Here is a 24,029-nt window from a genome sequence, read left to right on the forward strand (position 1 = left end):
ATGGACTAATAAAACCAAAACAATCTACATGGTTAGACAGCACTAGAGTTGAGTGAGAAAACATGTGTTAATGTAATTTGGGTAAATCTATCCTTTGAATTGAGAGTCTATAACAGAATAAATTTAATAATAGATCTCACTTAAGAGCTTAATCATCTTCTGGTCACATAGACTATCACTCACAAGACCACACATAAGATTCATGTCCACAAAGACGACCTTATGACGCACACACCTAGCACGTATGTCAGAATGACATCACTATGCCGTAATAACAGGTGAATATACACAAATAGCCATGAGGTAGAGCTTTCCTCACTCAGAGTTACTTGTGACTTCCACCATGGCAGAGCGCTCTGCTGGCACTCCAGGCAGCCACACAGGCACAAAGGGCCCTTTATATGCCCACGCATGTTCAAGCCCCGCTCAAGACACGCTGCCAGATGTCCAAGTGGCCCCCGACAACAAGCCTGCTAGCATATGTGCATGCATGCATGAATGTGTGTGTACATATGCTTCCACCCCCTCCTCCCCCACCACCTCTGCAATGGTATGACCCTGACCACCCCCTCAGCCCTGGATGGGTCCAGACAGCTTGTGTGGGAGGCAGGAGGATTTCACTTTGAAATGTGTTGAATCAGCAAGGGGCACAACAGAGTACAGCTGTGTGTGTGTGTGTGTGTGTGTGTGTGATAACTAGCTGAACAATGCTAGGATTTCAAGGCTGTTGGTTCTGTTAGCCTTGGGGGCTGCTGAGGCCAGTTGGCCTTGCTCCGGTCAACAGCTCTGTGTTTAGGTTCCTCACTTTCTCTCTCTGGGCCACTTTGCCCCTCCTTCATGTCAGTGAGACAGAGGGAGCAGAAGGGTACAAGCACGCACACACACACACACACACACACACACACACACACACACACACACACACACACCTTCTGAACGATGTAAGATCCAAAGAGGTGATTTTTGGAAAGAAAAAGGAAACAAAGATGTTCCTCTTAAAGAGTGGTGGAGAATCTATAATAAAAGGGTTGCAAGACGTCAGTGTTGGAACAAAAAAAGAAAAGACTTGAGTATTTACAGTTTCTGTCACAATAGATGGGATATTTAAAAATAAAAGGATTGAGCATCGAGTTCTACAAGAGTGAAGATTATCTCTTCACCAGTCAATAAACTGTAGCATTTCTAGCTCCACCTTTGAGTATCGGATCAGTGTGCTGGGTATCCCAGCAGGAGGGTAAGAAAGAAACGGGACAGATCCACAACTTCTGAGAATGGAAATGTAAAAATAACCATTGTGTGACAACGATGTGTAATAATAATTTGTAAGGAACTGAGCTTAACTGGACTGCTTGGTAGGGGCAATATTTTTATCCTTTGAAACCTGAGCAAAACTGGCTTGATTTCTGTCAAACACATAGGAAGAATGCAATGAGCAATGAAAGAAGAAATGACACAAAAATGAGCAAAAAGTAGAGGAAAATTACCTGAAAAACTATAATTTTTTAAAAGAAAGTAAAACAAAACAAAAAAGTAAATGACACGGACAAAGCGCTTAAAAATTTTAACAATTCAGTTTTTAAAAAAATGTAATTATGAAATTAGAAATATAGTATTTCTTTCACTTATTCTTTACCTACCTCTATACCTGGATATTTTCCCATTGTTTTTTCTTTTTAGATAATTTTGTTAATTTCTTGCAGTTTGTGGAAAATTTCTTACAAAGTTGCTCATTGCCTAATTTACCAGGTTTTTGAAAGAAATCGCATCAATTTGCTCAGAGTTCACAGGTTTAAATTCCTGTAAAAGAACATCTGAAAGCAGCACTGGAGAAGTTATGTCTCTCCAGGTTTTAAAGGATTAATGAAGGATCTTTGTCACAGCAGTATTTCGGGATCTCTTTGAGACATCTTGAGATAATACCTTTATCATATATTGTCAGGCAACTGGACTGAGGAATGTGCTGTAAAACATGGCAAAAGCTCTAATATTTTTTACATAATCTGACTATATAGAACTCTTCAAAGTCCATCGTGCAGAAATAACTGCAACTATGTGCATAGTTGAATTAATATATCAGAGAACAGTGTTTACATGGGCTCCAGCTTTCTTGCATTACTGCCTTAATTGCTTGATAATTGGATTATTGGTGTGAATATGTAGTCAGGAAGAACACACACACACATACTTTAACCCCCTGCTTTGGGTAATTTTCACAGCTGCGTGGAGGGGGGAAGAGAGGGGAGCAGAAACAGATGAATGGATGGACGGGAAGAGAGGGAGATCTCGTATCAGGTTACACATCAGTCAAACCCTGAACTTCAAAGACCTGACCACATTATAAAACTCACATTACTTTCTCAGTAAATCTCATTTACTCAGAGGAGGCAGAGTCAACAGTCCGTCTTTCTGGTTTCTGGCAACAAATTAAGCTATTTTAAACTAAAAACTAAGTCTTTTCTTACTATTTGCTGTTAAAATGAACTGAAAACAATAAGTTACATCTTAGGTGGGAGCAAATTTAAGATATTTTAATTTGAGTAATAAAATATGATGTAGCATTTTAATTTTGAAGTTTCTAAAAAAAGGGTAAATCAAACACCCAAAAACCAAATCCACTTACTCCTATTCTGTTTTTACACACAAGCACAAACATACTTCTCTATGTGGACACATAAATATGTTTAAGTTCCAACAGAAGTCCCAGCTAAACCCACATAAATAACAACGTACAAACCCCAAGCCAATTTGCTGCCAAACTTTTACTTTCTCCGTCCCCACTTGTCTCCCTCTTCACCTCTGTCATTCTTTCTCCGAGTCCTGCCCTCCCCCACTTCTCCATCATACCAGGTGTGTAAGAAAAACAAAGATATGCCTCACTGGATCTGACCCAAATCAACCCCAAGTCAATAAATTACCTTCATTTTAAAAAAGAGGGCTGTTAGCTATATCTGTCATCACACTGACTGATGTTCTCAGGCAGTGTAAAAGCAAAAAAAAAAAAGCCTTTTAAAGATTTTTTAAACCCTTGATTAGGACTGGGTAGTAAAAAAGTGTTTTGAACTTCATCAAAAAAGATTGTTTTCAACTTGATGTTAAGAAAAAAAGCGACGGGGCTTTTAGGAGAGCTTGCCTCGGGGAGCGTGTATGTTCTTACAATGTGGTGTATTGTGACTAACTCTTCTGACAGGGCTGCAGCTGGCTCATGAGAGGATTCTTGGGGGGAGTGTGTGAGGTGCGTGAGGTGAGGGAGTGGGAGTGTGTGAGTGTGTGAGTGTGTGTGTGTGTGTCTGTGTGTGTGTGTGTTTTGTAAACCAGACATCCATCCCCCTTCCCCCAACCCCCCCCTTTACCCCCAGCACTTCTGCTGGGAGGAATGTGTGGTCCGCCTCCTACGCTGGACGGCTGTGCCAACATTCCTGACAAACAAAAAAAAGAGAGAGAGAGGGAAAAGGAGGACGAAGGGATAAAGAAAAAGTAAAAATGTGGGACTGGAGAGATGTGATCTGCTCTCGATAAAAGAGGGACTTGAGGTGACACTATGTAGACAGATTGTAAGCGAAAGAGAGGGGGCTTGAGAAAAAGAGGCAGCCATTGTTCCCTAAATTGCCCCAAAGGCCCCATCATAACCCCTTCAACCCCATACCCCCCCCACCCCCCCCACACACACACACACACACACACACACACAATAAAAGCCCGCAGGGGTTTCCTGGAATACCATCCCTTTACCAGTGCAGATCCTGGCTTCTGTATAACGAACCTGCAGACACACACACACACACACACACACACACACACACACACACACACACACACACACACACACACACACACACACACACACACACACACACACACACACACACACACACACACACACACACACCGTGAGTGCATAAGTCCGGTCACTAATACAAGATGATATCATTATTTTCTATGTAAGCACAGAAACAGCATGTTCACTCCTGTCTCTTGAAAAATGAGGAAATTCAACAGCGTCATATTTAACACACTCACACACACACACACACACTCACACACGGTTTAAAACTAACTGTAACATCAAAACGTCAAGCTGTGACCTGCAATCGACCTTTCCCACATCCAGCGAAGCAGAAGCCGCAAATTCACCAGCTCAGTGCGAGGCAGACCTGAGTGTGAGAAGGAATCTGAGATGGCAGACTGTCCGCTACACGCTGACCCCTGGATGCCCTTTTCACAGCCAGCTAACATGCTCATTCACACTCTTTCTCTCACACACACACACACACACACACACACACACACACACTGTGGATAAGGAGAAAATGTCTGCTGTTGATGATGCAGATACACCATAGCCTGATAATCAGAAAGCCACTGTTGCTATTTTTAATAAATGTAACAAGCTAGCTAAGTAGGGAGATGGCAGCCCATTTTATAATCCCAACTACTTAGCTCTGATTAGTCATCCAAAACAGCCGTCAAACACATTGCAAACAAAATCAATTCAGAGAACTGGGGCCACATGAATGCACCTGTCTGTAACCAGACTGCACAAAGTCTGCACACAAGATTCATTGCACACAGATTTATTGTTTTCCTGTGGTATCAATAAGAGTATATCTCTGTGCTCAATGATAATTTGTATATGACATCTGTTTATGTGTTTATTGAGCCGAGGAAATTTTGTTTGTTTTTCTACTAAGATTTTATTAAAGGGATGGTTCATCCAAAAATTAAAAATGAAGTCATTATCTACTCACCCTCATGCCGATGGCAAGTCAGGTGAAGTTCTATAGTCCAAAAATCCCTGCCAGAGGTTCATGCGGAGGCATTGCACTCATCTCCCAAACAATCAAAGCAAATGGTGACCAGGACTCAAATGGTAAAAAAAATACAGAATAAAACCACAAAATGTCTCCATACTTCGTCTGAAGTAATCCAATTGTCCTGAGACCCCGACATGCCAACTTGTTTTGAAAAATGTCAATGGAGCTATGTTTATAGCCTTGTTGTAGCCTGTAGCTTGTAGTGTGGAAGCCACATGATTCGGCATGAGGATGAGTAAATAATGACTGAGTTTTCATTTTTTGGTGAACTATTCCATTAAGCCACGGAAACATGAGAAACAAGTAAAAAAAAAACAACAGCGAAACGTAAAAACTCTTCCTTTCAAGTTGGAGCATATTGGCAGTACATGGGACATGTAAGAGCCCATTTATGCTCAAGATTACATACGTGCACAGTAAAAAAATTAAACCTCCTGTCCTCCATTCATTAAGTTCATATTTGTGCAAGTTTTCTGAGAGTAAATAATAAGCATCTAAAAGGCAAAAAGCAGTAGACTCACTGTATCTGGCTTCTTTATAGACAGAATCATTTTCTAATGTCCAGAGTTAATTAAATGTTATCGAAGAGCACAGATGGCATTGACTGACTTTAATGTTTACAAAGTAACACGGAGAGCTTATAACAAAGAACATTCGAAGGCGCTGGTAAAAAAAAGTCTGCAGCTGTTGATGTTTTTACAGATGGAGGTACTGTAAGTGGCATTTGGAGATTCTTTACCTGGTGACTTCTTGCTCCAGCCGGGAAACATTAGGCACGTAGAACATGACTCCAAAGAAGAGCAGCGGCTCATTGCCAAATTTGTCAAGCTGCTTCTTGAGCGGTTTCTCCAGCTCCACCCAGCGATGGGCCGGGGCCTGGGTCTTTCCCTGGAACCATAGTCCGAAGTAATTGGTCTGGAGCCAGGGGAGAGAGAAAAGGGAGGTCAGTGTGGTGCGCAGGGTCAAGGGATGGGGGTGATGGAAAATGAAACAGGAAAGAAGAGAGTGGAGGTGGGATAAGGAGGAAGCAAAGATGAGTTGCATAAGCTGGATGGAGAGAGATAACAAGAACTTGGGGAAATGGAGGAAATGGCTAATGGGAGTAGAAGTACTGGGATGGGAAATAGGGGTTTGTAGGGACGGAGAGAAATAGGTTGAAGAGGGAAATGGGAAATTAGTTGAGAAATACATTGGGGATAATTGAGCAAAGCAGAGAGGAGATTAATAAGCAGCTGAAATACAACAAGCACATATTTCTCCTTCAAATCTGATCAAACCTTTGACGTCAGCAGCATAACTCTATTAAACATAAATATTAGCCTGGACCCCTTGCTCGTAAGATTATCCTGTGAGAAAAGAAACAGGCAATGATCCTATCTCACTTAATCAAAACAAAGTCCCTTGCCTATTACAAACTCCTTCAGTGAAACACCTCATCTAAAACATGCCGTATTGATTACAACACCGGTCCAAACAAAAGTGACTGAGCTCGTAATTGCTGTAACCAGTTTAGACTTCAAGAATCAGCAAATATCTCAAGTATGGATAAGAAAATTGATTTACTTTGGGATGGTTCCTTGACATCTGATGTTTCACACATTCTGGATTTTGGCTATAAATCATACAGAAACCTCTTCCTAAAGATCTGGGGCAGGTTTCAACATCCCATGATTTGCAACACATGATGATTTTCCTGTCACGTTTCACTCATCAAAACAAACACCATACTTGCAACCCACGCATGACCATGCAAGATTTGCAAATTTATCTACAACGTGGGAGACAGAGAGTCAGTTGTGGAGCATGACTGCTGCCATTTGCGATCTGTGTGTAAACAGCTCACAAACAGGCCGCTGACATCAACAGAGATGGTCTCTAAAAGGTCCAGTGTGTTGGATTTGCAGAAATGGAATATAATTTAATTAATATGTTTTCTCTAGTGTATAATCACCTGAAAATAATAAAAAGTTGGGTTTACGTAACCTATAAATGAGCAACGTATATCTTTACAGGGTCCTTGCACATGGAGATTGCCATGTTGCATCGCTATGTTTCTACAGTAGCCCAGAAAGGTCAAACCAAACACTGGCTCTAGTTAGAGCTATTCGCATTTTCAAGTTGACCATCGTGGTTGGCAGCCACTCCACCATGAAAGCGGCAAAAAACACTGATTTTTTTCAAAACATAAAACTGCTTTATTCAGTGTTTCCACAGGTTTAAATCACTGAGTCATTTTGTTTTGGAGAAGAAGTGGATATCTGTATCTGTGGATAATTCTGCTCCCAGTAAAAACCTCCTGAACATCTGGATCCAAAGTTACCAGAGAAAACAGGTGAGCACAGATTTGCAGGTGCTGGTCTAGCGGCAAGTCTATGACATACTGAAAAGCACTGGCAAAACACTAGCCCCCTTCATACCACCGGCTCAAGGCGGGAATATTGCACCATAATGCTGCCTTACTGTTATGTTTAAAAGGTACTATCACAAAAAGGGGATGACAGAGTTGTCTCGCCTTTGAGCCGGGGGACGTGGGTAGTGACAGTGATGAATGGAGGATTTTTAAAAAGGGGCAGCTGGCAGGACAGGATAATGTGTGGATTAGTTGTGATGTTATAACAACGTGTTATGCATGTGACCAGCTGTAGGAGATTTAAAAAGGAGCTAGGAGCTGTTAGCAACTAACGCAAAGAAGAACAGCAGCCCTAAACGTCCGTAAATTGGGAAAGCAATAAGATTTGGGAGCTCTTTACCGAGCAAAGGACAGGATCAAATAAAAGGTTTGGTGATTAATTATTATGCCGTTTTTACTGTTTAAAAGCGCTGCTGACGCATATGTCGAACTAGAGGCAGATGCTGTTGTGTTAAATGTCATACCTATCATGCCTCTTTTGCTTCCACAAGGTCAGCATACTGTCCAAAATCACACACTGGACTGGAGTGATGCTGACGTTTTTTAGCTCTGTGTAAAAATACAAAAGCGGTGTAAAGAAAGGACTTCATAGCGGCCCTATAGCGTCATCTCTGTATAAAAAGGTTGTAATATGCAATCCTTCATGCTTGATGCTACTAAATTCCCCTAAATCGTACTCGCTGTCGCTTTAAATAAAGATCTCACTAAGTTTGTCTAACCTTTTTGTGCAGATAAAGCACCCATACTACTAGTGGCTAACAATGTCATTTAAAATTACACTATGATGTTGCATTTGTGTGTATTTGTGTGTGTGTATCTGTGTGTGTGTGTGTGTGTGTGTGTGTGTGTGTGTGTGTGAGTGTATCATATCATGAAGAGGTAAGCACACCTGTTTAGTGCTTGTTCTGCTGTTGTGAAAGTTGTAAAGCTGCAGCTGCAAGGGCACACACACGCATAGAAACACACCTTGCCCACTTGAAAACACACACACTCCATGCCTCAGGTACAGCAATAAAGATGAAAACAACAAATTCAGGCAGACACACACATACACACCAAGTCCTGAGATGCCGTGCATGCATGGGGACAGACGGCGGCAGAACCTGACGCGTCACACCACCTTATTTATAACATCACTGACACCTGGCAAATACCACAACACTACGTGAGTACGCACAAGTTCACCGCCCCTCTCTCTCACTTTGTCAGCAGCTCCAGCTGGCGCGGACTCACAGTTGAACACACGTATTCATCTAACTCAATCAGTCATCAACCAAACAGACACAGTCTTTCTCTGGTCTGTGAACAAACTGCACCTTTCACACACAACACAACAAGCCCCGTTCAAAGCCACATACCTGTGTTAGTGCAGGGCAAGGTGGTGCTTAAACGTTTCTGAGGGAAAAGTAAAGAAAATCGGGGAACAGACAGAAAGGGAAGAGAGTAAATATGCAGAGAAAGCATGGACAGGAGGGGTGAAGTGGGACAGGGGGATGAGCTGTATCTCTTTCTTCTGCAGAGAAAAGAGGACAGAGGTAGCCACGCTTCGTTAGAGACAGACAAGGACCCCGCAGGAGAGAGACAGCAGAGGGCAGGGAGACACACACGGGGTGTGGGGAGAGACACGTGGCCATCACACACACACACACACACACACACACACACACACACACATTCTAACAATGCATATATTAATGAGTTCAAGTGTGGGAGTCAATGTGTCTTTCTTGATGATTTATGTGGTTGATATGACCTTGCATACTGAGATATGAGTTGATATAAATGAATTTGTCGTACACTCTGCCTTTAATATGTTTGGATTTGGGCATTGTGGACCTTGTTGTGCACCAAAAAGCATGACAGCTTCTGGCAACATTAATTTTTTTCATTATTTTTTTCCAACAATGACATGAAGTACTTTGATTTGTCAGTGATTTTTATCCTGGAATAATGCAAAATGTAAAAATGATTTGTCTTTTTTTATCCATTATAATTTCCTTGATTGTTCCAATGAACTACTGTATATGACAATATATAAATATTGTGACATAGCCTTACATATATTGTGATTTTATTCCAATTTGCCCATATTAACATTATATCTGTTACTTATACAGTATTTCTCTCAAACGTGGTGGTGATTAAGTTTGAACAATGTTCCAAGTGCTGCTTGGATGTAGATTAATGGTATTTTGCAGTGGCATCTCACCAGCAAAAGGGCTAAAATTAGTACATCCACCCGGTTGTTGTATTTCTATCACTGCCAATACAAGCCTGTCGGAGCCAATAGAAACCCGCGGCTACAGCAGACTCATTTGTCCAGGTAGTGAATGCCAATTGTAACCTTTACCATTAAAAAAAAAGCCAGATGTGAGCTGGTGTTAGTGAGTTTTTCGTCCAGTGGGAAAAAGGCTTTAGTGTTATCTATTTGTTGAAGCTGAAAACAGCTGATATTTTACAATTGGATCATTTTCATGGCATTAAAATGTGACAGAGTCTCCTGTCAGGGTGATAACACCGAAATGTGTTTGAATTAAGAAATCATTACAGAATTCAACATGTAAATCAGCAATTATAACCTGTCGTAGAGGTTACCCTGCTTGGATCAGGTAAAAATCTCCAAAACTTTCCAAATACCAGTTTTACACGAGTATGTACATGGCTCACATAATAAAAGACTCCTCACCTCCCGTAGCTCCAGCCTTTGGGCCACCGCCTCCAGACATTCCTGTCCCGTACTCTCCACCGACAGAGTGCATTCAATCACATTGCTGTCCAGGAGGCGAATCCGTGTCACAAAGTAGTTCTTGCTCAGGACATTGTAGCGCCGTGTGCGCCGCAGCTTCAGCCGGAAGGGCATGGCTGGCTGGGGGTCGCGGCTGAGTCAAAGGTCAAAAGTCACTTGGGAGCAAGCAAGCGGAGAGAGGAGTGGGCAGGCTTTATGACCTGGCCGCTGCCCTCCTCACTCTCGCACGACGCCAGCCACGCCACCGGGTGGAAAGATGCACCCTGGCAAGGCGCTGGCCCATTCCCAAAGATGTCCGGAGAGGAGGAGGAGGACGATGAGGAGGAGGAGGATGAACGTGCTGCAGGGAGAGATAAAAAGAGGAGGATCAGTCAATAACAAGAAGCTACAGATAGTTTTGTGGATTTAAGCTTTCACATTTGATCCCACTGGAATGCAAAAACAACGTGATAGTCAGTAAACATTCTTCCTATCAAACTTTCCTGCACAATATATTTCTGCATGTTATCATCCTGCCTACCTCCCATAAACAAGGAGAAACAAAAAACAGACGAGGCCAGCAGAATCACCAGCGATAACAGGAGCAGCAGCGGCGCAGCGATATTAGCTGAGGCAGGAATCGCACAGTAGCAGACAGCTTTATCCTATAGTTATGGCAGCTGCGCTCTCTTCAGCCCCATGAGGCCCAGCATCGGGCAAAGCTGGGAGACTGAGGCAGAGATGTAAGGCTATGGATGAATGGACATCAAACAGCCGAGCGCAGACATCCATCTGAACTCGGCAGCTGGCTTTGAGGAACTAATGGAGCTTCTAAGTCTCATATCTGCCTGTGTGGGAGGCCTTTCCTTTCCTTTTTATCTCCCCTCTCCCTCTCTCTGCCCCCCGATTGCAGCACAGTGCCAGACATTGAAGCGTACAGTGTAGTAGTGTGTAAGATCACACACATGCGGTGGTGGCATAGATGCTGCCACAGAAACACTGTTTGTCAGCTACTGCCCACAAAACAGAAAATGTCACTTCACGTTGTCAATTAGAAACTCATAAAACTGTTAATTATTGCAACAAAAGTGGAACATTATGAGGAGGAGAAGCCAACACACACACACACACACACACACACACACACACACACACACACACACACACACACACACACACACACACACACAAACTGTGGTTTTAAGGTTGACAGGTCTTTGGGGAACACTTTAAACACAACTCTGAGTTAGTCATCACTTCTTAGCTTTCATGTCTGTGATGAGGACAGAGCTTTGAAGTAGAGCAGATGCAAACACTCGCATATTTACTATATTTATATAGTCACACCTGGAGTATACCACATATATTGAAAGCAACAATTAAAGGCAAACTTAAAAAAACCTTCCCAGGTTAATATCTGGGCCACAAAGAGATACTCAGAGTTACCACAGATTTTAATGGACAAAATTTCAACACTTTTCGTGACTTTTCAAGGACCCATAAAAAAAAAATTCTATGACCATCCACAACATATATCACAAAAAGAACTGTATTGTACATTTACTTCAAATGTTAATTATATTCTTATGGGCGTTCCACTGACACGAAGCAGTAGAGCTCCTAAAGTGGGGAAGTGAAAGCCAACAGTTCGGTTGTCCCAATGGCAGAGCTGGGATCGAGTCTTATCACTCAAGTCCCAAGTCAAGGCCAAGTCAAGACTAACATGTCCAAAAGTTCAAATCCCAATGCTTTCACATATCCGTTCTAAAATGTTTATCAAGTTGGTTAAAACAAGTGTGACTGAACTTAAACATAAAAAAGTAGTGCTGATGCTGTCAGATTGGTTTAAAAAAAAGGTAGATCTCAGGAATTAAAACTTTTTTTATTTTGTCAAGTTGAGTCTAATGTCGTCAAATTAGTAACCAGAATCTGACTCAAGTCCAAGTCATGTGACTCGGGCCCACATTTCTGCCCATTGGTTAATTTGTTAAAAATAAAAAAAGGCATCCGTTACAAACTGCCACAAAATGCAGTACAAAACTAAAACAATGGGGGCATAGGCATTAAACCTAGGGATTCATGGCCCTTCGTGTTATGTGACAGTCACAACATCATTTCTCAAACATATGAGCATCAAACTCAAGTCGAGCATAATTCTAGCTAGCTGGTATGCATGAAGGGAGAGTCAGGACAGAGGAAGAAAATAAAGAAACGTATGTGATGGGAAACAAAATGTGATGCATTGACGCATATTACAACTATATGATGTCACCAGCTACAGAAAATAAACCTGTTATTATGTGAAAAGTAAGATAACTGCAACAACTTCATTACACAACAACAACATTCCATGACTTTTATAAAACTTTCTAAAATGTTACTAATTCCATGACTTTTCCAAGTTTTCTATAGTTGTGGGAAACCTGGATAAAGCTGGTTCTGACAACCAGAATTGAAATGGCTAAAAATCGTGTCATTTTCAGGGTGGTGGCCACTTTGTTGCCTTGTTAGACGAGAACTACACCACAAACCTAGGCAGGAAAAGAACAACCTCTTCTCCAACACAATACAAAACACAAAACACTGAGCAACATTACAAAAACCTCAGAAAAGTGCATGAAAACGGAGAAACAAAACAAGAAAATGCATTAAAAATGCTGAAAATGGATGCAAGTAATTGAAAAATGTAAGCCAAAAACATACAAACGGAAGAACGAAAAGACCAAAATACAGCACGACAATGCTCCAGTGATCAGGAGAGGAGAAAAAGGGGGGGAGGAGTAGAGAGGGAGAAGGAGGAGGAGTAAAGATGGAGTGGATGTGTTGCTTCTTGTCCCGGGTTCTGGCAATGTGCTGTTGATAGTCAGCTTGGACCCTGGCCCAGATTCCTCTCTACCCTGACTGGAAAAACAGAGCACACCTGACACAAGTATGCACCACAAGGAAAGAAAGCGTGTTTGTGTGCGTGCATGTGAGGGTGTGTGTGTGTGTGTGTGTGTGTGTGACAGGGCTGAGTGAGCGGGAGAAGAAAAGACACAGGCGAGCGAGTCCTGAATGAAAGAGCTACAAAGTGCTGACTTACAGCCGTGTTGTTTGGTACAATTTGAATCACGCTTAACAGCCGTGCCCCTTTGGAAGCCGTAACACATTCCTTTCTCCTGAATCCATCGGAGACAGCACACTGTAATGTGGCATCATCTTGTGTTTTTTATTGGGCGTTCGTGCCAACAGACACACACTGAGCAAGAAAACCACAGTGAGGGAATAATTGGGCTACAGTGGGTGAGTAAATCAGCTTTGGGATATATGACCCCAGCCACCGCCACCTGACCCAAACCGCTCTGACCCTCCCCTTTAGCTCTAGCTTAAGGGAAGTGACATCACAGGTTGGCGGTAAAACCTCCCAAAAATACCTCAAGAAATATTCCCGAGCACAAAGGCCCTGCGAGATCACTGTCAACAAGGACCAAGACGCAGATAAACACGCAAAGACACAAATAAAGACGCATACTTTCACTGTGCAGTGTACAAACATAGACATGCATGAACAGAGCGGACCGCAAACACACAGGATCACACACACACCCACCAGGCTCTTCAGAGGTTAGCCAGAGGACCAGACAGCAGTTAGAGCAACTCTAAACTAGTAATCAGTGGCATGGTTGGAAGTGTGTGGTTGAGGAAGGCCAGACAGACAGACAGACAATAGCCGGGGACCGAACCCACTCCTCGACACAAAAAACGCTGCTGCAACGCAACTACAGCGCTGCAGCAGCATATCCCCGACCATCGTGTTTATTTCCAGCGTGCAAAAACAGCGTATACGTTTATGAATTTGCACATTGTAATTTTGTGGCGTGGAGAAAACGAGAGGGAAAACTGAGGGAAGAGGGTTGTTTTTCTTTTTCAGAGTAGCAAGCTTTGGCTAAATATATATGAAACCATTCCCATCTTCTGTTGTGTTTGTTCTTTATCCCCCTTAGACTGGTGTGGTTAGGGGCAAAAAGGTGAAAATAAAAAAAGAGAGAAACTCTTTTTTTTCTGTGTGTGCTTGAAATACATTACCACAAGTATATCATTTCTTCAGTATTGTTTGCAGATGCATTGTGTGCCAATGAAGTGAACTTTTTAAAACAATGTTTAGTGTTTAGAAGCCAGTCAATTCATAAAAGGAGAACAAATCTGAAAGTCTGACCTCTCAGACCTGTGTACTTCATGTGTACAACTAAAGTTTACATTAAAGCGACTACAAAGATTGTTTAACTGGTTGCAGAACAGTTTCAAGTTAATACTAACGCCTCTTTATGACCTGCATGAGCAAACGTGGCCATCAGCCAAGAAGATTCGTTTTTACGGTTGTTCCTTGTGCCTGTCCCCGTGACCGATTCCCCACAAAATCCGATGAAATGGTTAACGGCACGAATCGACGACTGAACGACTGAAGATCCTCTTTCAAAAAAATAAATTTTCCAAGACAAGTTTTGCAGTAAGTAGTACGATGGTCAGTTGAAAGGACGCAAAAGGAGATTTTTCATATGAAAATTACATTTTTGTTGTTACCTTTTTGTGGCCGTGGCTGATACTGGGGCAGGATCAGCAAAGAGAAAAAAGAAAAGAATTAACCATAAAGCAAAAAAAAAAAGCTAAAAGGGACAGTGATAGAGCCCAGTCATAAACATGAGTCAACCTTGATCAGTCATTTAACAGATTTAGAGAGATGCAGGATTAGAAAGGATGAAGATAGACTGTAGTATGTCTATTTTTATTAATGACGAGACGTAGTTTTACATAAGTATATGAATTTACTATGTGCAATATCTAACTACATTCCATATGCAACTAGTCTAGCTCTTATGGAAGATGAAACAGTCAGTGTAGCACTTTTTATTTTATTGTGTAAATCCTTTTTATTTTTATTTTTTTATTGTAGAGCTGCGCTCATAATTTCGTTGTAAGCTCTGCCTACAATGACAAATAAAGCATTCTCATTTCTCATTCTCTTAAGTTGGTGACTAAAGCAAGGCTGACTTTGTTCCACAATCATCATAGTACAGTTATTTATATTACATCGTCACACACAGATACACTATCTCATCACTATGCATCCTGTAAACGGCTGTGTTTTAAAAAGGAAAATACTCTTAAAAGTAAGTTGTGTTTATCTTTACTTTCTTCCAAGACATATGAACATCTAACAATAAGACATGAGGTGATGCTCCCTCATGCAAAAGCCAACAGTCACGTGCAGTGTTGTAAACATAGTGAATTTCTTGCTAGATTTAGTGACTTTTCAGATGCTCTCACTAAAAAAGTGACTTGTCATATCCTCTACATTTTGCGTTTGTATTCTGTTCTTATATGTATAACTTTTCTGTTCATGTATTCAGTATTTTGTGGTCTCTATTTTGCATTTGTATTTGTTTTCTTTTTGAATTTCATGTGTCTCTGAGTACCTAGAAAAGGGATATGTAAGTCTTATCTGTTATTACTATTATTATTGTTATTATTAATAATTGCTGTGAATTTAGTGACTTAATCAGACCATCAGGAAAAAAGAGACAGATATATTATAACTCTTTTCCATGCACTCTGCTCAGAGTAACGGCAGTCCACGGCTCTTAGCGTAACATCTCCCCCCTCTGTCCTCTTGCGCCATGCAGCAGGTGTGGGACAGGAAGAAGGAGAAAGGATGCGCTTTTAGACTATTGTTGGCATCGTTGTCCTGCTCTTTATTGTACTTGGGGGAGTTTGAGCTTCTAAAAGCCCAGCTGATGTTACTCGAATTTACACAAGGAAAAATTAAAGTCCCTGTTTTTTTTTTTTTTTTGTTTAAAAACGAGTCAGATGGGAACATTAAAAAAAGTAAACCAGAGACAATGTTCTCAATAAACTCATGAAGCTAATGTTATCTTAATTTGCTCGCTAACCACAGTTGATAGACCAGCAACAGATGTTATTGCAAACAGCTAGAAGTGAGAATCATGCTTATGTCTACCTCTGTTGAAAATAAAAGGACTCAGTGATGCAAAAATCAAGAATTTAAATTGGACCTTGTCCCCTGTTATTATTGTAAATTGCGTGCTATGATGTGTCGTGCGGGAACGAGAGCTTGACAGGTGCAGCAACAATGACTAATGTGAGTAGAAGTAGGGTTTAGCAGCAGTTGATGCTATGTGTTAACAGCTGACAAAAGACGGATATAAAATGAGTTAAAAAACTATGTTGACACAGGTTTCCCCCCCAGGGTGTGATGTTTTGCTGCCAGTCATCTCTCTGCTCAGTCAGGTGTGGATTCAGCACACAGGGGCCACTTGAGAATTATAATCAAACCAAAACAAGCTGTGACTAACACCAGCCATGCAGAAATACACAACAAGTACAACCAAACTGTGGCGTTTAGTTGCTCGTCTGCAGGTCAAACACTACAGGAAAACACCTAAACTAAAATGTTTAATTTTACTTTATTACTTTTGCATTATTGACAGAAAGACAACAATTATTACAAGCACAGTATCAGAGCTGCAGGTCTGGGTGCTGAGTCTCGTCTCTCTTGGGGCAGCCCGTCTGTTGCCTTGCTCCATTCACATCCACACAATAGCGGGAACAAAACAGCACTTTGTCGCCTACTGCTAAGACCATTAGACGCAGGCCGCCGAGAACTGAGGACGCAAGTGTAGCGTGTGTAACTCAATCAATCTGATCTCTGTTGCTTGTCTCTGTCTGAAATACCAACACCACCCCCTTCCTCCTCCCCTCCAGTTACACATGAGCGCTATAGCAAAACAAAGGGGTTAAGTGCTTCACGGCTCGTAACTACTCTTCCTCCAGCATAGTCCTTTTACAGTTTGGTCTACGAGCCTAAACTAGGCCTGAATCACTAAGAAGGAATTCAAATCAAGTAGTATTTACAGGAAACATGCTCAAGATGCTTGTTCTAACATTGGAAACAAACAATATTCCCCAATTGTGCTTTGTTTTTTTGGATACTCCTGCTACCTAATCTCTCGATTATTTTTTTCTAATGAAACCATCAATCCAGTGTTGCAACAAGGTCTGATGCTTTTTGGTTTTATATATTAATCTGCAACCCTTTTTCTCGCATAATCATTTGGTCTATAAAATGGAAGAAAATAGTGAAAAATCCCCATCAAAATACCACTGAGCCAAGATGTCCTCAATATTGCTTGTTTCATCCAACTAAAAGTCCAAAGCCCAAAAGAATTTGAAACAAATCTTAATTGTAAAGACTGGAAGCAGTACATGTTTGCAGTTTTGTCAAAAAACCCATCAATTTTTTAAAAAGTTGCCATTCTAGTTCATTCATTTGCTCACGAAATGTTGGAAAATAGTTCAAATGAGCCAATAGTATTCAGTTTTGTGTCCAACTAAGTCTAAAACACAAACATTTCCAATTATGTAAATTACAGTAAAACAGTCAACTATGCTTGATGAATGACTTTAGGATAAATCCACTATCAAAACTCTTGTTGAGTTATCAATTAACTGACTAATAGTGTCAAACCAGAGAGTTAGCATTCACACAGAGGACTCCCAACTTAAATACTGTATGTGTCCGCTGCCTCCCCACTTATTTGATTTTTCGTTTTAAAATGCACAGGTATTGCCTAAAATACACCTTGTGTTCGCACTGCTCTGGCCTTTTGGAACCCCAAACGGAGACATTTGAAAATGCTGCGGACTTCATTTTAATTTGAATAAAAACTGTGAATTTTGAACTATGACATCAACATCAGCTTCCCAACAGGGTCTTAGTGACAACCTGTCAAGCCAAAACATTGCAGCTAGGACTACATACCTTTTGTAATTTTATCCTTCTTGTGCGGGTAATATTAACATTATTTCTTTCCAATTGCAACGGCATCCTTTGCTGATGCTCCCATTTAATTTGCATCATCTGTTTATATGTTTTCCATCACCTTGACTGCATCATAACTATGTGTTCCACCTCATCATCGGTCCATGCAAAGAGTGATCTGCTCTTACTTTTCACCATCTCCATTTTATTTTCTATAAGCAGCCAGCGGCTTAGTAGACAAACTGTTTTCTGTTTGCGTCATGTGATATCCATTTTCAGATATGTTATCTGAAAAGATATGGACAGAGATTATTTTTGACACCATGCTAAAATGCTTGTGTGTATGGAGATCCTTTTCATTTCTGAAGTGCTGTTTTAAAATCAAAAACATGAGTGAGGATGTGGCCTGAGAGCATTTTTACTTGTGTTGTTTATCTGCTGACAAAACCATCTGTTTCTCCAAGGAGATAAAACACGTCTGCTCCAAAACAGCCAGATTTAGTCTGATTTTTCCCAAAAAAAAATCTTTCAAGGACTTTGATCCTCTTTTGCCCCAGTGGCTTACCATGGAGCTGAGACGAGCTCAGTCAGCAGTGAGATGTTTTGGGGAAATACAGCTCTGAAGTCTGCACACATTCTTGCACACAAACAGCCAATTTCTATCTGACCCTGGATCAGATTTGACCTGACTGAACCTTGCTGCCCAATTCACTCGAGTAAAACACAAACTATGTAATCTTTTACTGTATAAAAAAAAGTTAAGGGACATGCATGCACACACTGCACACAATTGTTTTGCCAGCATGCCTTAGGGACAGCAGGACACTGCACCAGGCCTGTCTCTGTTATCTGACACTCTGGCCATGTGTGTTTCTGTCTGAGCCAGAGGATAGTCGATGCATATGTGTGTGTACTTTCATGCTAAAAAAAAAACGGTAGACTTTAGGTTTCCTCACCTTATAGGAATGAACTTAGAAATACGTTCCACAATACACTGTATGCATACACACAGCACTGCACGCACACACACATGCACACACGCAATATACTGTCTGTCACACAGAAACATTAGCAGCTGCAAACAGATGGTGGAGCCAGGCGGCCAGACAGTGTTTCTAACAAGCGCATCTGCTTTTTCACTTTCCAGCTCTCTTTTTTTCCCCCCTTTCTCTCTTTCTCGAGCTTCATCTCTGAGACAAAGACACACAGAAACACTAGCACACAAACACACACACACGTTCTCTCTACTACACGAGAGCACAGGGGACAATCACAAACACACAGAGCAGAGTGTTCACACAGAGGTGACATCCAGACAGCGACGGAGCCTTGTCTGAAAGCTTTGCACAGTCACACTCCCTGTCTCTCCCTCTATCTCCATCACACACACACACACACACACACACACACACACACACACACACACACACACACTTTCTCTCCCTGTCTCTCCCTCTATCTCCACCACACACACACTTGTGCACAGATCAACAAGTTCAGCTGGAGGTTGAAATCATGCAAGCTACACTCATAAGTTTAAAGAGGTAAAGAACATCTCGTTCCTCTGTAAATACCTGATACTATCAGCCAGTGCTACAAGTGATGTTTGAAATTGGCGTGCATTTGCTCTGAAAAGATTCACTATGTCTTCCATTTGCAGAACTTGCTATGTATGTAGCAAATTTCCTTGTATCATCCTGTGCATTCAGAAGTATCTATCCACATTTTTCTATCTGTATCTGAGGACTGAGCAAGATGAAGTTGAAAATTTTTTTTTCAAATAACTCTCAAAGTCTGTTTCATGCATCCAGATATTTTGCAACAGCAGATACTTTCTTACAACTGCTAATGTCTCAACTTCCACCGCACTGTAGTCTTACTCTTACTAGGAATCTACCATTTGTGAAATTTTTGGGCCTAATACCAATACGATATTTAAGATAATTCAGCCAATAGCCAAAACGGACACAGATGTTTTTGTTTTTTTGTTGTTGTTGACATGTTTATTTTGTTTTTGTTGTTATTTATTCCCCCTTTTGTGCCAGAGAAACAGTCTTCATTATAATAAATAAATAAATAAATAAATAAATAAATAACGGTACTATTTTTGAATCATTAAGTCAAGCATTACACGACCTTTTAATGAGCACAAATTTAACCATAGAAATTTATGAAAAGACCTTTAATAAGGGTTACAAATCATAAGCACTTTACTTGATCAATTACTGAGCGATACATTTTTATTCTTTTTTTAAAAAGAACATAAAAACTGCTTATTTCAATGTATATATTCCTCAATCAAAGCTAACAGCAACATTTTGCATATAACTTGACAGCATTGCGTGGCCTTTCAACTGATCGATTAATTTTTTACGTTCTATTAAATTCTTAACAACCAATTATTTGATCGACAATTTAGTGCCAACAAAAGCTTTAATACTCTATATATCATATTTCCCTTTCTAACATCTGTTTTATATCGCTGTCAACACATCAACACATTTCTCCTTCCAACAACTGTATTTATTCAAGTTTCTCACCAAAGTTTTTTAAGACATTACAACACATAATGTTATAATTCACCCATGCCCACTTCTCATTTTCACCAAACAGAGCATGAAAGCATCATAATGTGACTCTAAGTAATCTTTGTTAGCTGTTAGTTCCAACAACCAGCTGCTAACGTAAACTAGCTCTACTCTTTCTGATCTGAACTCAGGTTTGTTATTCACGATGTAACATTATCTGGGGGAAAAATTGGGTGCGTAGCCTGCAAGATCAATAGTTTATTGCACCATTTTGTCTCCAATAAGTCCTGGATAACATGTTTTCTTTAGTCCCTGGGACAATGGGATACCGTTAGTTCAAGCCCTGCTTTTTAGTCTGCTCAAAACTGATGTGACACAACAGAAAAACATCGGCCACTGCCATAAAGGATTGTCATCTTATTCGCCGATAGGCCAATGGCAGTAAACAAGATGAATGTCAGCTTACACTGATGTTCGGCCAATAAATCGGTGCATGCCTAACTGTTCATGTATCAGTTCCTTGTGCAAATAATAATTTCCGTAATAAAAAGTTGCCCGTAACACAAAAATACTGCTTTCAAAATGCAAAATGCATTGCATATCAAGTGCAGAGTATGAATTGTGGAAAACTGGACCCCTTGTGCAACGTAAAACGATAAATAATGCGTTGTTCCAGCTCCACATTGTTGAAAGTAAATGTATCATTGCACTCACACCACAAAGTATTACACAAAGAAAAGAAACTGCAAGAAAGTAACAGAAATCTGTGTTTGTAGGCTGCTGCACTGTGCCACAGTTGACAGTAACAGATAGGGAATGCCCAGTGTTTCAGACTGGCATTACCGTCTAAACACTGTCACTGGAACATGAAGTGGGGGAGGATCAAAGAGGGAAACAGCCCAACACTGGCCAGAGACTGGTTTTCCAAACCAGCGATGACGTAGCACTGCCGACTCATCCTGTGGCAGTGAAATCTGGGGATTGATGACATGGAGGCGTGGAGAGTTTGGAGATATGATTAAGTTGTGTGTGTGTGTGTGTGTGTGTGTGTGTGTACAAGCGTCCCTGCGCCCGATTGAGAAAATAAGATAAGTGAGGACATGGTGAACAGGGCAGACAGGGAAGAAGAGGTGTGACACCGGTGTTTCTCAGGCTCTTATCATGTTGGTACAGTTGGTCAGGATGGAGGGGGGGGGGCACTGAGGGGAGGATGGACGGAGGGAATGACGGGCAGTGAGGCTGATAGTGGCGGCTCTCTCCACTTCAACAACAGACATATGGGACCATTGGCCATCACATCTGATCCAACCAAACCGCGGTGCTGTTCACATTTTCCATGCCCCCCCCCCCCCCCCTCCTGGGAACCACATCACACTCACACAAACACACACACATGCTCAATCACCAAAAAGCCACTGAGTGTTTTCTCACAGTTGAACCTCGAGGCACCAACACTAATAGGGACCTCAATAGCACCGAGTTTACAGGCCTATGAAAGCAGCAACACTTTGGGGTTGCTACTGCTCACATCCGGCTGTATCCACCGCACATAATGGCCATGAGGAAAGGAAAATTCTCACATTTTACACCAGAGATCAAATGGAAAATGTCTCTGTGTGATGCTCTATTAGCAGGAAAGAGAAGTGGCCTAAATCACGTACACACTTCCACACAAAATACCCTTAAAAAATATGTCTGTTATGTTAAAACTGGGCCCGAGGAGAGGGGTCTGACCTGGCCTAGGGGGGCAGCTGTGATTGACAGGTTGCCCGTAGCACCTGGAAGGTGCCTAAAGGTTGAGTGTGGGAGAGTTGGGCAAGTTGCAGCACGCTGTCTGCTCTGTTGTTGTCTGTCGGGCTGCATGAGAGTTCAGCGCTTACACAATTTTGACAAAAGCACATCTGCAAGTCTCAATACACACACACACACACACACACACAAGTTACTGCACACAGTCACATAAACACAGCTCACATAATATTGTATATTATACTATTTCATATTTTTGGTATGCATAGGTGTAAATTTCAGAGGGGTGCTGAGGAGATCGATATTTACAGCCTATGAAAACATGAAAGCATAGGACTTCTATTTTAGCGTAAATAAACACATTTTCAACCATAAATTGATGAAAGGGAGTAAACTGGTGCAGAAAATTTCAACAGAAAGGCAAGAAATGTAGTAATTGCCCCTATAAATCTAATTAAATCACTGCTTTCCTAAAACTCTACTTTTCATATTAATAATAATATTAATGGCAATTTGTTTTATGATTAGAACTGTGTGACATATCTAAAACTAACATGACAAATGAATAAACGCATTTAGGGCTGCAATATTACTATCTGTATTAGCAATTCAACTACGAATCATGAAACGGAGGTTAATATTGAATATATTTTGATATATTGTGAAAATGTAAGCAAGGCCATATATCAGCTTTTTTTAAATGTAATTCTGGAGAAAAAAACATTAAAGACAAAAGGACATACCACCATACACATACAATCTGAATAATAGGATTACTTTTTTATGCAGTCTATACTTTGGGATGTGCATTTGTATTTATCACAGTCTCTGTAACATCCAAGACCATGGCAATAGTTTTTGTGCACTCTGAGCAAAGGAATTAACATTTGCCTATATCAGTAATATAAAATAAAATAAGATACATTAAAATAAAATCATGCACATTTCTTTAGGGGGAGAAAATTAATAAAATAAGAAATTGTAATCAATTAAAAATGGATAGTGTTTTAAGAATCAATATAGTTTCACAACACATAACATCACATATATACTGTACGTCTTCTGATATTTATTTACGCCCCTATAAACCATGATAAATCCACAGCACTAAAAAGAGTTTTTATCATTATTTAAGCTGCCTTACTTTGTATCTCAACAACTTTATGTTGTTATTTTGTCAGGAATTCATTCAAATTTTAAGAAAGTGGTCATAGCCCTTCATCTGCAGAAAAACAAAACAAGCAGAGTTTGAAGGAGTTCTGTACATTTCTTGGCCTTCAGTTAAACCTCTATGACAAAAACAACAATAACTTCTCCTCCCTCCCTCTCTTCGAGTGCCACAGCATGCAGCACTTGACCAAAATTACAGGTGTGTTTGCTCCACGTAGCAATCACATGGACTTTAGACTAAAATGACCACTGGCTACACAAACAATGGCCACTTTTCCTTTTACATGCAGACTTGCATTATGCAGTAAACACCTATTAGGATCTTAGCATGCTGAGCATAAACAAAACATGGCCTTTGGGACTTAACATTTCAGGTGCAACTAGAATCTTTGTTTTCAAATTTGATGAGACATTAGATGTTTAACCCCACTCTGTTGTGTTTTGACTCTTTAACAAGCCCCACAATGAGGTGATGAGCAGCATGGACGAAGGCGGAACCTACAACTCTGACTTTTGGTCCTTTTAAATCCCCCACCAGTTTTAAAAGTGGTGTGTACTCCCCAAGCCACTTGCTCTGGCACCATGTAATTTACACAGCATGCCTTTGAGCTTATAAAGACAGCCAGATGTGTGTGTGTGTGTGTGTGTGTGTGTGTGTGTGTGTGTGTGTGTGTGTGTGTGTGCGGCCTACGCCTCCTGCAGCAGCTATATTTGCCTTTACAGAACTCTCCTCTCTTTTTTTTTTTTACAGTAATGGTGGCAGTCTAAAATGTGCATGTCCAAACACATCTTTTTACACACTCACACAAACATGCATGCA

At 40.9% G+C, this 24,029-nt stretch overlaps 1 protein-coding gene across 1 annotated transcript in view; it reads right to left on the reverse strand.

Annotated features, from left to right (window-relative positions):
- LOC121955187 (tyrosine-protein phosphatase non-receptor type 14-like) overlaps window positions 1-24,029 on the reverse strand; it is a 53,092-nt gene that overhangs the window by 27,381 nt on the left and 1,682 nt on the right. The window contains exons 2-3 of the mRNA XM_042503032.2: window positions 9,908-10,307; window positions 5,551-5,726 (exon numbers count right to left, since the gene is read on the reverse strand). Coding sequence (XP_042358966.2) covers window positions 5,551-5,726; window positions 9,908-10,081 — 350 coding nt within the window. The 5' untranslated portion in view covers window positions 10,082-10,307. The remainder of the gene's footprint in view (window positions 1-5,550; window positions 5,727-9,907; window positions 10,308-24,029) is intronic.

This window comes from Plectropomus leopardus, chromosome 16 (genome assembly GCF_026936395.1).
Source record: "Plectropomus leopardus strain MGB_pleo_1.0 chromosome 16, ASM2693639v1, whole genome shotgun sequence".
Classification (NCBI taxonomy): domain Eukaryota; kingdom Metazoa; phylum Chordata; class Actinopteri; order Perciformes; family Serranidae; genus Plectropomus; species Plectropomus leopardus.